The sequence below is a fragment of the Strix aluco genome, chromosome 1 (genome assembly GCF_031877795.1).
Source record: "Strix aluco isolate bStrAlu1 chromosome 1, bStrAlu1.hap1, whole genome shotgun sequence".
Classification (NCBI taxonomy): domain Eukaryota; kingdom Metazoa; phylum Chordata; class Aves; order Strigiformes; family Strigidae; genus Strix; species Strix aluco.
In genome coordinates, this window is record NC_133931.1 from 164,024,853 (window position 1) to 164,039,939 (window position 15,087).

At 41.8% G+C, this 15,087-nt stretch overlaps 1 protein-coding gene and 1 long non-coding RNA gene across 21 annotated transcripts in view; one reads left to right on the forward strand and one right to left on the reverse strand.

Annotated features, from left to right (window-relative positions):
- Positions 1-3,473: 3,473 nt before the first annotated feature.
- The window catches only part of GOLGA4 (golgin A4), a 79,240-nt gene continuing 67,626 nt past the window's right edge, over positions 3,474-15,087 (forward strand). For 9 of the 19 annotated variants that reach the window (XM_074843626.1, XM_074843674.1, XM_074843713.1 and 6 more), the window contains exons 1-5: positions 3,665-3,790; positions 4,482-4,618; positions 4,694-4,810; positions 5,431-6,129; positions 10,473-10,588. In XM_074843626.1, the coding sequence (XP_074699727.1) occupies positions 6,015-6,129; positions 10,473-10,588 (231 nt within the window). In that variant the 5' untranslated portion in view covers positions 3,665-3,790; positions 4,482-4,618; positions 4,694-4,810; positions 5,431-6,014. Of the gene's footprint in view, positions 3,557-3,596; positions 3,791-4,481; positions 4,619-4,693; positions 4,811-5,430; positions 6,130-10,472; positions 10,589-13,447; positions 13,754-13,804; positions 14,199-15,087 lie in introns of those variants that run through there. The other 10 variants (XM_074843646.1, XM_074843665.1, XM_074843636.1 and 7 more) reach the window with 10 other exon arrangements.
- LOC141931574 (uncharacterized) lies at positions 3,624-12,361 on the reverse strand. Of its 2 annotated transcripts, XR_012625622.1 has the most exons (5): positions 11,179-12,361; positions 8,936-8,977; positions 7,195-7,329; positions 4,073-4,147; positions 3,624-3,759 (listed from the first exon to the last, which is right to left on the reverse strand). It is a non-coding gene; the product is annotated as an uncharacterized LOC141931574 (long non-coding RNA). The 2 variants fall into 2 exon arrangements; XR_012625623.1 differs by lacking the exon at positions 8,936-8,977.

Genomic DNA, 15,087 nt, shown 5'->3' on the forward strand with positions numbered 1-15,087 from the left:
TGCAATTTCAGAGGTTTTGTTTTTCCTTTTCAGGGGTTTTTAAGACAATCATGCAAATAATCGTGATTGTTAAGGGACGTCCTAAATTTCACCTATGCACAATACCTGTGCAACTCTGTGAGAGTTCTTGAATTATATTAGCAAAAGTCAAACTGATTGAAACAGAGCAAACAGAGCTATAGGTGATATAAGGGAAAGAATCTGTCTTCTACTGTTTCTAGGCTGAGCAAATGTAAAAGCAGTGTAAAAGCAAGCAGATGTCACTCCAAATATATACTGGGCAATTCTACTTCGAGACGTGATTTAATTCTGAAGAGTGACACGACAGTCTTGCTCAACATTTCTGTAGCATTTGAAAGGAGATCGAGTAACTTTTGTGATGATTCATGCCTGAATATTTTGTACATTTATTAACTATTCCAATGAGCTCAGCTAAAAAAGAGAGAAGGCACACACAAACTGGATTATAGTTTCTTGTGCAGACTTGTTTATTAGCATCCATTTAAGAGAGCCAGTTGGTTATTTATGCAACCTCAGCTCAGCTTTCACAGGTGTCACCAAGGGCATCACTTCTAAAAAACGGGATTACACAACTGTAATGAGGACAGTGTTTGGCAAGGAGAACGTTTGTTACAGGAAGTGAGACATGAGCAAGAAATAAGGCCGGGTGACTACAGGAGCCAAGGTTGGGTTTATGGGCCTGGCAATTTTGGGGAAAAAAAGAACAATAAAGAAGTCCCCCCCAACCCAAACTCTCTACATGACTACAAAAAGCATATATGGTGTCAGAACCAAGGCACAACAAATATGGATTTTTTTTTCATACTGTTTTTACATTAATTTTGCAGAGCAAAGCTATACTTTGAACCACACCTTAAGCTTTTGTGCAACAATTTATTTTTGTGACTTTGTTACAGACATCAGATTCTTTAATTACTTAAGGCTGAAAACAAATTCTTTCAGGATTTATTAATAGAACAGGTTAATCCACCAATTTAAGAATCCTTCAAATCACCAACAGAAATTGTAACTTCTGTTTATATATATAAAATAAGCATATGTGCAATATGTATAAACCAGAACATCATGTATTAATAAATTAAATGTTAAAACTAGGCTAAATGGAATCTTAAAGAGGCTGCAGTGTCTAATGACAAGCAATTATTTAAATAACCATTTCATGCTGTTAGGTTACTCCTTCACCGAAGATGTCACAAGTATTCTCCTAACTCACCATGTCTGCTTTACTTCAAAACCTTTGAGAAGATATTTAAATAGTCACCAGACCAGCATAAGTAAGATGTGTGCTGACTTTTCAAGCTTTGCCTGTTTCTTGAGGGAAATACCACAGTTCTCAATTCCTGGTAAGCAAGACAGCCACGTTCATTTTTAGAACAACCAGTTCTGCATCTGCGTTTATCTACTTTTGTATGTTATGGAGAGGACATTTGACTGGGTTGCTTGTAAAAAATAGTACCAAACATAATCAGTAGGATGATAACTGCTATCTAAACATAAAAATATGGGTTGATACAACTAAAATTTAGTTGCTTGAAACTATGTAATAGGTCTTGTGTTCCTTTTAATTTGTCATAGATAAGTGTAGAAGTAATGTCTGGAGTATAACCTAGAACAGGAAAAAAGTGGCCTCCTATCTACATGTTGTTACTGTTAAAATATGCACGCCTTTTCCTCAAAAAAAAAAAAAAAAAAAAAAAAAAGCCCCAGGGAAAAAAGAGAAACTTTCATGCTGGATGAGGAAAACCAGTAAAAACTCTTATTTCAAAGTAGCTATTTGAGGGTTGCACTTGTTCATGTTTGTCAGATTTAAAGGAATAGCATCCAGAAAGACTACTAAGAGATGCTTTGTAAAGAGTTACCTCAGAAATTATTGAGATCAAGAAAAAGTTGTGAGGAAGATGTTGAACTGAAACTCATCTAAGCTTTTCTCAGATGCAATTATTTTACTTACTGGCTCTATTTTTGGGCAACTTAATATAAGATTAAAGGGCAACACTGAACTCAACTATTTTACATCTGCCCTTGACCATGCTAGGTTAAGATGAGAAATGTGAGAGTTTCCCTTGGAGATTTTGTAAAAAATCCATAGGCTTTTAATTTGAAATCATTCCCTTGATAATGACAAGTAAAAGTTTAGAGCTCAGCATATGGCCTGGAAAGCAGCTCTGACGCCAGCCCGTGCCTGGCAGGGTGCTGACTCTGGGCAAGGTCAGCAGTTGGTGGGAGGCAGCGTAGGCTGCCAGGTGCCCCAGCAGTGAGCGTGAGGGTGCAACGCAGCCATGGCCGGCTGGCCCCCTGGGGAGCAGCTGCTGGCCATACGAAGCCAGGCAGCTGGCTGAAACCCAGGACTGAGAACTCTTCAGTTTAGCACGGAGAAGGCTGAGGAGTGGAGTTGGCAGGGTTGTATTAAAGGTAAGAAGATAGAGAAGTAGGTGCAAAAGTACAAGCTGTTACTCCTGATCAGCTGATGAAAGGTGCTGCTGTTTGCAGCGTCTCACTGGCAGGCAGTAGGCTTTGCTGCAGGTGGCTATAATAAAAGTGCTGGGAAGGTCAGGATCACAAAGATGGAAGGTAATTACACTGGTGTACAGAGGAGCTGGTACTTGTATCCTTAACACTGGGCAGTACCGCTGCTCTCTTTCTCAATACTGTGCTGTTATCTCTACAGTGATGCCATTTTCTGATCCTTTGTCCCTTCTGTATTTGCACTGTGAGGTCTGCTTTTGAGTCCCATGTTTTGAATTCTGTTAATAGTTTATATTTTCAGTATTTATACTTTCCCCTATTTCCAAATATGTCAACAAACAAAAATATACCTAATACAGCAGTCAGAAGATGATGTTAAAAAGCAAACAGCTGTTGGTTTTGATTTAAAAACTAGAAATATTTTCTGTGTTAACTAATGTACTTGATGTGTTTCTCATTCTTAAAGGAAGCGTTTCATTTCAGTCAGCAGGTCTTTTCAGTGTATTCAGTATTTAGATTCTTATCCCTCCCCTCCTAAAAATCATCTTTTCTGGAAACCCTGGAGGCAAACCACAGTTTTCCGTGATTTCAGTATTTCTCTCTTTGAGCAGTCTTAGTGTTAGACTAAATTAACAAAACAACAAAATTCTTTCACTACAGAAAAAATGAAGTTAGTTTCACTAACTAGAAGTAAAATTACTAGTTGTCATTAATGGAGTTTATTTCATAGGAGTTAAATTTCTTGTCTGGTGTGGTAATCTTCTCAAATAAGCATGAGGGAACTCTCTCCCCCGTCATTATTTCCTTTGCTCCATATAACAAAGCTTTTGACTTGATCCTTTCTGCTTTTGTCTTAGGGCGTCTCTGCATGAATGATGCAACTGGATTTATTTGTAAATCTGCTATAAAAAGATAAAACTGCGTTCAAAAAGTGCAAATCTTTGAACTTAAAATTCAGAACTTTTATTTGTTTTTGGACAAAGAGTGATTTGAAGACTGTTCATGTCCCTGTCTCTCTGCTCTGGATTGTGTTTGCAGTCTACTACCTATCTGTTCGCTTTGCTCTGAGGTTTGTGTTGAGCCACCACTGTGTTTACCTGTAAGATGTCTGCTTTTCCAGTTTTGGTTTTGGAGACTAGGTATTCTCCTGAAGCAGCAACTTCTCCTTTGAACTCCAGAGAAGTACCACCTTGCTTCTGAAGTATTTCAGGCTGCTTAGGTAAGAGAAGTCACTTCCAAAACCGCTCGATAGCTTCATGGCTGGTTTGCAGGCTGCAAGGTGATGGCAACAAGAGAATGTTTTGTAAGTATGCACTGTGTACTCTAGATTACCGACACCACGGAAGCTAAAGCAGCCTCATTCACGGTGGTTTGCTGTTTCATAACAGTCCACAGTTACCTGCCTATACCTAACCTTCCTGTGCGGCTCTTGCTTGAGCACATCCTAAAGGGAGTACACCAGAAGACCCCAAGCCCCACATGGCTTGTGGGCGGTACGTTACCCGATGAGACTTTGACATTGTTCATAGCTATAAGAAATTCAAAGTTTGTAACAGAGGTTGGCAAGAACAAAATTTGATCTTACCTGCAGTATGTTACTTGCTTAGTATTGTCCCCAATGGAGTAGCAAAAGTTTGGATCACTAGATTATAAAGAATATCTAAAAAATATTTCAAATAATAAAATTAATGAATGTATTCATATTGTTCTTAAAGAAGGCCATTTTTAGTATGTGGAGGAAGAAGAGAAAATACTACATGAAACATTTTCAGTGCAAACTTTTAGAGCACACCTTGAACAAGAATTATATAATAGCATGATGGTGGTTAACGCATTACGACAGCAAATGAAGACTTATCTTTCTTACAGTATCTGAACAGAACCAAAAGGAAGTTACGCCTTCCTTCTAACTACTTGTGTGCATATTTATAGTATAATTATGAAATTTTAACTGTTTGCAACACTTTTGCTGACCAATGGTCTTTTTCTCTTAGTGTCCTAACTTCAAGATTATCTTTGGATTGTGGCAGTTTATATTGAAGAATGAGTTGAACAGAGGTCTAGGGAGCTATGTGATGTGGAAATAACATTTCTTGCTATTTTGGATAGTTACAGGGATCGACTGAGTAAGGTAGGATAATAGAAGAACAATACATGACACTTTATGCTTGAAAATCAAAGACTAAATAACATGTCTCTATTCCAGTCATTACTTGTAGGAGATCGAATTACATCTCAGTGTTTCCATGAGTTGTGTGTGCTCTGACCCAAGTATCCACAGCAGGCCCCCCTGCCTGAGCACAAGGTCTGGCCTTCATCTCTGGTAAATAATTCAGTGTAGCACTTCTGAGAATAAGTATTATCACATGTGTTTAATATAAAAGATTCACAGAGTAAAAATCATACTGTAAATTCTTTAGTAAACAGTGACTTGCATCATAACTCAGAGTTTCTCTGGTTGCATGCAGATTGCTGTTAAATCAGAATAAGAAGCTCACAGTATGGCTCCTGGTTTCATAAGAAGGACCTGGCAATGTTGGAAATAATATCCAAATTACCTGAAATCCTTTAATTTAGCCAGACAGAGTAATAAGTGACACGGTTGTCTTGCTCTTTTTACGCCAAGCTATTTTGCTTTATGTTGTAGTACCAAACCAACTTGTCAAATTGCTAGTACTTTTTTAGAGCTGAACTTTCAGATTATGACCTCCTCCTGACCCAAGGACACTGAATGCAGTTTAGTACTGAGGCAGACCCCATCAACTCAGCATCTCTTTTGGAATAACTCCCACAGGTGGTGTTCCAAAGGAAGTTTCAGGTGCTGGAGGACAAGTTGAAGTCAGTCTAGTTTATCTTGATATAATAGTTTGAGTTCATACTGCGTTTACTGTAAGTTGAACTGTATAATTGCAACCCTTAGGTTAACACCCCTTCCCCTTTCAGAGCCACGGGAAAGTCCAGATGGTTTAAGCAAATTACCAGAGGAAATATCTGTGAAGACTTGTCACTGTGTTGTGGTGATATTTTTTTTGAAGCATTTTTTTCCTCTGTAAATGTAACATTGTAGTACTTCAATTACAGACATCAGAGTTTATTTTGGATATTGGAAAACTGCTATTTTTCAATTTAGAAGGTAAGTGATCTATTTTAATAGATACACTCATCAATAAGGAATACTTAAAAATTCAATAAAAAATATTTTATATTACAAATTCAATAAGGAATTTTTTATATTATTAAATCAATAAGGTATAATTGATATTAATAATTAAACATAACTATGTGTGAGCTGTATCTGGTATTTGTTAAGCAAATGTCTCTGGCCTTTTGGAAGTAAGCAGGGAAGAATGTTGTGTGTGTGTGAGGAGGGTGGAATCAAAGTGACAAAATAAGGTAAAGTCTGAGAGAGAACAATTTGATGCTTAGAATTTGAGTTTAATTTGACGTTGTGCATATTTACAGATGAAGGTGCAAAATCATATAGTTGGAGCATTCTGAGCAGTTTGGTAATTGCTTCCTTTTAAATAATGGTTTTCTCAAGTCAAAGAAGTGCTTCACATGTCAAGATTCTGCATTGGCAGTATTTCTTTGCAGATGAAGGGGATAATAAAAAGAAAACACGGCAGCATGTCATCCTTACAGGTGAGCTCCTAGAGATGATGAAATAGCATGAGAATACAAGAAGGGGAGCATCTCTTTTCATTATGTGTGTACATAGTAAGGATGTCTTCTAGACCACAGGATTAAAAAGATTTTAAATGAAACATCTGGGAACGGTATCAAATGGTCCGTGTTTCAGTGCTATATCCACCACTGAGTTGCTGTGCAGTATCTCGAGTTTTCCAGAAGTCACTTTACTCACCTGTAAAATGACTTGTGTTTATTTTATGGGCATACCATCAGCCCTACCACCATTTGTTTCTAAAGCACTTCAAGAAAGCCAGATAATATCATGTATGCAAATCAATACTGAATAGTAACTCGGCTTCTGTAGTAGTTCAGCAGAGGTGATAGAGTATTCACTATTTTAAACTGAAAGGTAAGTTACTCTTCTTCATGTAGAAGTGCCCTATGGGCCTGTCACTGAGAAGTAGGTCAGACATCAAAGGAATTGCAGGCCTAAAGCCCTCGGTCTCTTCAACCAGATATTCCACCCTACTCAGTGGGTGGCAAAGCTTGTACTAAATCCTGGGAGCTAGAAAAAAGGAGTTAAGGAGGATGAGAAACAATTCCCTCCAAAACATTTGAAAAGTAAGAGTAGTAGGGAATTTAGAGTATGACAATACTCAAGCAACAACATAGCAGTATCATGATATTATCTTAAATGCTGACAAATTCCTAACCTGAAATTGGTTGACTGTTCTTAGAGATCTGTTACATTCATAACCTTTGTGTGTCCTGAATTCAAGCACTAACTGATAGATCTAGCTACATAAAACTATTGTCTTTGTGCTTTTATATGTAATGAGTTTGTGTAATCACAGACCAAAAATGTGTATTTGTTCTATTTTGTAGATTCTAGAAACTGTGATGCAGGAAAGTAGTAGAACTATTCTGAAATCACTGTTTTCTGTATTCTGCATCCATCAGTTTCATAAATCTGGTGCCGGAGAGGGAAAGCGAATGTTTTCCTTAATGACGTATCAAATTATAAAGTATTGTAATTGGGAAAAATACTTTCTGATTCTCCTTGAAATAGCTGCTTACCTTGATAGTTCCAAATGTTATTCAGTGCACTTCTTTAAGAGTCTGTCATGCTATGGCTCAGTGACTTTCCTCAGCAGTGAATTCTGCTGGGTGTAGCATCTCCAGTGATGTGGTTTTAGATGTTCTGCACTTTAGCTAAAGGGATCACACAAATTAAATTAGGTTTTTAGCTCTTCCCAACTGAATAACCTCAGTGTCTCAAGATCTTTGCGTGTATTCTTAGCCCCGCTGACTAGAAATGATTAAGCAAAAGCATTTGCTGTTTCTTAATGACAGTGCTTAAGGGGAAGATACTACAATATAATCAGAAAAATCCCAGCAGGGAGATAATTGTGTTTTATGAATGTGTATCTTAGTATTCTTGAAAAGCATCTAAACAAGCAGTCATTCCTTTGACCTTTCCTTCAGCAGTTGGGCAAGCAAAGAGGAAAACTAACCATGTGTTTGTAGGAAATTGGGTAGCATCACAGTTCTTGATTAAAATACCAATAGAATAGAAGCACTGAGATGCAAATTAGCCCAGGGTGGGTGACCAGGGCACTGGGAGATCTGGGAACAGAACCCAGGTCTCCTCAAAACCAGCCCACTCCTCTGCCATGAAGAAGCTCTGCCCTCAGGAGCAAGTTAGTTTCTCTTTTTAGATACAAGGTCCCTGCCCATATGGATTTGTTTTTTTTTTTTTAATTTAATCTCGTGATTACAGAAATAAGAATGAAAGTACTTAAGTGAGAGTCTCCTGCCAGCTAATTTAAAATCAAACTCGTGACCAGCATCACTGTTGATATAAAGGATCTGCTGTTCTATAGCATCGACTCCCTTTTTGCAGCATCCAGAGCTTTTAAAAGTACAATTAAAGTGAAATGGAAGTTAGGAGAAAGGTTTTGACACTCTAGACAAAGCAGAAAGGAAATGCCACTTAACAAGACAGTGATAAAATGAAGATTTTTGGTTTGGGAAAATAAGACTCTTGTAGGGTCAAATCCTGTCACTCGCTTTTAAATCTCTCCATGTCTTGTATTCCCATTCACAAAAAGATGGCTCATGGTCTTTCAGTGGAATAAATCCCAAGTAATTTTCCTCCTCCTTCAGTCCTAGCTAGCGAGCCAGTTTACTGCAGTGTTTCTTAGTAGTCTTCAATGCCTGAGTTTGCACTTTGTACTTTTGGAAAGAGAGGCACGATATGTGATCTCTGGACAACTTTCCCACTAGAGCAGAGAAGTTCCTTTCCCTCCCAGGGTGCAGAGCAGCAATGCCCATCAGCTTTTCTTCACTCTGAAGTGAGTTAATTCCTCTTGTCTTGTCAGTTCGAACAACTGCAGCCTTTAGACTACCTTTCAGCTTTCTCCGACAGTGCCCTTGCTCTTTTCATAGCCTCGTGCATTTTGAACACACAAATCTGACCTTTCCCTTAAGTCACTCGCTATCTTTATTCCAGTAGCTATTAATGAACCTTTTTGCTCAGTTTTACCTTCACTGAGATCAGACCAATATCTGGGCACCACAGGTGAAGATACAAATATACAAACAGCAAATAAACTGCTAGGGAACCATGAAGTCAGCCACATGGTAAAGAAATTTAGTATTTGATATCCAGCAAGTTACTTAGAGCAGCCCATAGTTTGTACACGGAAGGATTATACAGCTGATGTAGAAACTGGCTTTTGTCAGTTCCCTGACCTGAATGTTTATAAACTGCGCCCCCCCCCCACCGTTGGTATAGTTTCGCATTCCTAATACTGACCGACTCTGTAGAGGCAGTTATAATCTTCTAGAACACTGTCATCTGGTGGTCGTTGTAAGTCACAACATGTAAATACAAAAGTAAAAATGGCAATCAAATCAGGATAGACAAATGCTCTGATTATCCATTTTATTCATATTAAAGCTTTTAGGCTTCTAATCAGAGCACTATAAAGGATTTACTTTGCACAGCTCTTTCTCCTTATTCTATAGGCTGCAGGCACAATGAGTTGGCAGAGTTTTTACTGCGCTATCAGATAACATGCTGTCGTTTGTAACCTTTGTGCTGAAGTAAAGATCAAAATACTTCCTAACTGAAACTGATTCCCTGTGCATCTGTGTATGGTACATTCTCTGACTGCTTTAACATCAACATCAGCAGTTTGAATTTTATGAGTAGGAGTAAAAACTTACCGATGCAACGTTCCATAAACTGTCTGTAAAGGACAGTGGTGTGTACACAAGCTCTAGACAGTGACTCCCGTTGCATGATTAGTGCTCCCTTCTGCTTACGTTTGTTTACTCTATTACCAGTTAATGTTAATTTCTTTTTAAAGTAACTCCCTCAATGTCAAATATTACCCAGTAGGATTAATAGGAATATTTTCTTATTAGACATTATTTTAACAGCATGACGATGATGTAAAGAAAAATTCAAACATGGCAAACCTCCTTTCCAAACAAAATGTGTAGCTTGCTTTTATGTCTTTTGATATTTGTGATGGATGACTGGATTGAAAGAACTAGCTGCTAGCAAATTCATACATTTTTCACAAAGTAATTGGAGTGTAGGTGTGGAAAAGAGTATTGAAAGCCATATTCATAATTTATGCCCATGGCTTTTTTGTGACTTCCAGAAAGCTGCAGTAACTTAAAGACAGCAATTTAAAAATCTCATTAGACTGGCTGGAGGCCATACACATGAATACTTCAGTCATCATTACAACTAAGATCGTTAGTGGTTGAGGTATTATCAATTCTTTCAGTAACAGAGTTGCTTGTCAGCTGAACTTGAAGTAGCACTTGGTAGGATTACTGCAGTCTAAAGTTAAGCAAATTGCTCACCAAAGACTCTGTGTTCCTGAGCAGTATGGAATGACTCTGGCAACGTATGGCTATCCAGCTCCTGCCTGCCTCTTGTCCCTCTTGCAGCAGCTCCTGTACTCAGGGGACTCAGCACAGCAAGTCAGCAGAAAATTATTTGCTCTTTTGTCAGGTTTAGTTTTCTGCAGAGTCAACGTGCGGAAATGACTAAGGGAAAGGTCTGACAAGCACCAGAGCTAGCACAAGGCAAGGAACGGGACTGCAGGGATGTGTGCGCCACAGCCGCTGACAATTAGAGAAGTCTAGACTGCTAGGAAAACACAGTCTTTTACATTTACATTTATGCTCTATTCTCCCACGGAAATACATTCACAACTGCTATAGATTTAATTTGGAACAGACCTTTATTAATTACCTACCATAACCAGTGCTGTTTGCAGATACACATTTATCATTCACAGACAGTACAATAATGTCGTATTTCTCTTGTTTAGCCTATGTTAACTGGTGTAAGAAAGATGAAAAAGGAGAGGCAAATCTTCACTTTCAGCTACTACTTTTAACTTCACAAAGAAATCTGTTAAGATCGGATCGACCCTCTGGAAATAAGGTACTATTCAGCTAAGTCAGGGATATTGATGCTCTGTGTGTGTGCATACGAATATGGTTCCAGACATTTCCCCCAGAACTTCTGTGGGGTTTAGAGTAAATGCTTTGTATGTTGCAGTATGTTTTAATCAAACTTGACCAGGCACTAAAACATCTAAAGCCCTTTTAGAAGGCTTATGATAGTATTTTTCAGAGTTACACTATATATCTTCAGAATTGGCATACTGCTGCTTAATGTGGGATACCACTTTGTATTATCTGAGCAACACCAGGCATATAGTCGTGTATCACAAAATATCGCTGTTTTGTACCAATTCAAAAGCACAGAAATTCACACTATCCTTGATTTTTTAAATGCCACCACGTATATGATTAAATGATACATACAAATATTACTTCACTTCTTCCTAAAGCCCAGGTTAGGCACCTCCTGGGGAGAACAGGAGATTATTATGTACGTGGGAATTTACACAACAAAAGACCTTGTTGTAGTAAAAAAGCCCCTGGAAAATATCTAACTGCCATATGATTACCATGCTGGGTTAGTATTATTGCAACCCATTAAGAGTTTCAATTAATTAATCACCTTACCATTTTCTGTAGTTACTAAGAATTCAGTGTAGGAAAAAAAATAACTTCTCTTTTATCCTAGTTTCTAGTCTTGTGCTTGTTCTCTTCCGTGTAGCCTTTAGTCCTGCAAAAGCATCTGCACTTGGAGAAACAGGCAGAACATAGTATCTCAAGCTTTAAATTTTCCAAGGGAATGATACAGAGCTCTCTTTTGTGTTGGATACATGTGATGAAAGAATTAACAAAGCTCTGCTTTTCTATTTGATAGCTGTAGGAGCTGGTGTCCTCTCAGTTATGCATCTGTCCATCAAACTCAGAACATTTAGTGACCTAGGTTTAAAATTCAAGCGTAATCCGTAGATGCTGAAGAGAATGTGAGCTACCGTTTGTAATAGAGCAGAGAGGTGTGAGAGAATCACGGATTTATTAGGAGGCTGAAGGTTGCTAGGAGAGTTTCCCAAAGCGTTCATTGGGCAATGCCCCTCTCACTTGCTGACCTCTGAATTGTACAGCCGTGCTGCTGCATGTCATGTTTAGAGGGAACAGAAGCTACCTGACTGAAGGAGAGAATTTTGGCTTTTTATGGCTGCAGTAAACTTAATTACCCATTTTATTTCCTCATGGACTGCTATTCAGATGTTTTTGCCCCTTTAGTCCTGGAGACTTTTTCCTATACCTCTCTTTCAAGCTCACCTATAGAAAAGAGAATATAAAAATCTTCAAAAATACTTATCTATTACAGCTTGTAGGTCTGGACTAACTTTTCTGAAGGTGCTCCAAATCAATGGTTCTCACTAGAAATCAGTGGGGTGTGCAAGTCACAGCCCCCATCTGATGTATGCATAGTAGTCTTAATGGGAGCACAACAAAAAAGGATCACCACCAGACTGTTTATCTACAGCTAAACAGACTGCTGAAAATTACTTTTTTAAAAAAATGTAGCAAAAAATGAGGAAAGGCAGCAGTTTGTTTACTGTAGATGTATCTTGGTGGGTTTTTTTGGTCAATGTACAGCAAACAGTCCATTTCCTGCCTGCATTTTCCCTCAAATTACTTAAAGATGACAGGAGTGTATTTCAGTGAAAACATTTCTGGACGTTTGTGATGAGGGCACGCAGCCTCCTTAGCGTGGTGCTGTACAGCAGACCACACGGTTCAGCGTTTCTTGCAAATAGCATCGTGTATTTCCAGCCTTCACCCAGCATCGCTGTCAACACAGCAAGTTTCAAAATAGCCCCATTGTTGGCCAGTGAATGCCAGCTCCTGCCGACAGCTCGCGGCATCTGCACGGACCGGGCCGCAAACCTCACCCAGGGCCTCTAAAGCCATAGGTTTTAACCTAATGTGGCCAAGAACATTACACCCACCCCCCACCCCCAGTTTTAAAGAGGTAATAACAACCACGGTGGCAAACGCTGCCTTTTCCCCCTCTATCGGTACTCTGTTTGTAAACAACGTGCAGAGTACTCCATGTTTACAAATAGTACTCAAAAGGTTTCAGGTCAACATGTGATTTTCTTAGCAGGCAGGTTTTCACACAGTTTCAAAAAGCAGCTTTCAAGCATTTTGCAGCCAGAAGCTTTCACAAGCCGAAGGCTGGAGTAAGAGAATTAATTACCTTGTGATAACGAGCTTGTGAAACCTTGTGCACTAAACTGTGACAATCGCAGCGGGACTCGCGTCACCCAAGCGCTTACAAACCCCTATTACTAGCACTGGCAAACCGAGTCTTTGCGCGGATTTGCCGTACCCCCCGAGACGGAAAGGTGGTTTTTTTTTTTTAGCAATTACGTATCCAGCCGTCTTCTACGGAAGCAAACGGCGGAAAAACCCCCAGCGGCGGGAGCCGATCGCCCCCCCCCCGGGCGCGGGGGGAGCTCGCCCCTGCCCGGAGCGGGAGGGGCAGGTTGGGGCGCACCTTCTCCCTTCGTGGGGCGCAGGAGAGCCCGGCTGCTCCCCCCGCTGGTGCCGAGGTTTCAGGCAGCGGATCACACGGTTCCGGCGGTTCTGGCCGCTCCGCTTCTCCTTCTCCCCCCTGACAGAGAAGCGGCGACTCGGCCGCCGGCGGGTGCTGCCCGGCCCCTGCCCGCGCTCTGCCCAGCACGGCGCCGCTCCCGCCCCGCAGCCGCCGGCAGGGACGGACGGAGGGAGGGGGGGAGGCGGCACCACCCCGCCGCGATCCCGGAGCCCAGTCCCGGCCGGGCAGGGCGCCGCTGGCGGCCGCCCCCGAGGTGGGGAGAGGAATGGCGCCGGGCGGACCGCGGGGAAGTTTGTGCCTCGTCGAGCCCCGTACGGTCCCGATCGCCAGGCTCCACGTTGGCTGCGCAGGCGCAGCAGCCGCGGCGTTCACCTGCTCCGCGGCGGGGGGGACCCAGGCGGCGGCGGCTCCTCCGGGGCGAGCGGGGCTCCGTCCCCCCAACACCACCCCCCGTCCGTCCCCCCCACCCGCGCTGCGGGAGGCTCTGCCTGACCGGTCGGGGAGTCGCCCCCCGCCCCCCCTCCCGCCACCATGTTCAAGAAGCTGAAGCAGAAGATCAGCGAGGAGCAGGCGCCGCCGCGCGGGGCGGGGGGGCGCGCAGCCCCCCTCCCCCCGCAGGTACCGGCAGCCGTGGGGAGGAGGCGGGGGGTGTCCACCGGGTCCTTGTGGGGCGCCGGGACTGGGCTTTGTAGTGTCCGGCTGGCGGCGGTGGCCTCACAGCCCGGCGGGGCAGGGCAGCGCTTCGTCCGGGAAGGCCTCGGCGTCCGCCGGCACCGGGTCGGGCCGGTCCCGCCGTCCCGGCCGCGGGGGGAGGTCGCGGGGGTCGCGCAGGGGAAGCCTCGATGTCCTTCGTGTGGTGGCCGGCCGAGGGGGGCTGTGGGGCGGGCGGGCTGGCGAGCGCCGCGCCCCCGCTCCCTGGCAGCGCCGGGCGGCTTCGCTGTAACTTGGAGAGCCAAGTTTGATGTTACCGAGCTGCCTCCTGTCCTGGAAGCCTCTCTCTCCAGGGGCTCCCGGGGCTGCTTTTCTCTTCGGCCGCTCTACAAAGGCTGTCTTTCGGAGGAAGGTAAAAGCCGTCTCGTGCTTGAACATCAAACTGACTGAAACAGAAGTGGGTTTCTTCTTCAGCATTGAAAGGAATGACATTTTCATGTGCGCTGTGTAACAGTCCAGCATTGAGATCCCCAGTTATGTTTTCCTCTTGTCATAATGTTTGTTCTTTAAATTCTTGTAAGTCATTTCTGTTTCCATCGTTTAGAGGACGGGTCTGCTTACTTTAACCTTATTCTTGCTGTTTTTAACTGTGGAAAAATTGAGAATCAAGTATAAAGCTGAGAGCAGGGCTGGTTGTTTTTTTTTTGGTCATAATTCAGTTGGCCATTTTTTTCTATCTGTACTTTCGCAAAATTATGATTAATGTTGGATTCTAGAAACTACTGTCGTTAAATGATAATAATGCACATTAGATATGACCTGGGTGCAGAGTATCTCTGAAAGTGACAGTGGCCAAAAAACTGTCGTGATGATTTCATGCATGTGTCGAAACAGAATAAACTCTTTCTACCGTTTCAAATTTGGGTAGAAGGACTTTGGCAAGTTAACTTTGCATTGGCAAACTCAGTGCTGAAAAAGATAACGTCTGCCTGTGTCTCTTTGGATTTTTGCTGGGTTAAGTATCCTTTGCATCCTGGAGTCTAAAAGAATAAAACTGGGATAAACTCGGTATCATGTAAATGTTAAGCTATAGACAGATAATTTGGTTAATTTTACAAATACGTGATCAGTTGCCTGGGCTTGATCTGAATGTAATTTGAACTGCTGGGAGATCTGACACTGCATAGTCTCAGTATTAGACCATGGTTTCAAAACTGCTGACGTTCGGCTATGTAGTATTTTTTAAATCACTCGTTTGTTGAATACGGGCAGTATTTTTGGAAATGGATCTACTGTAAAGC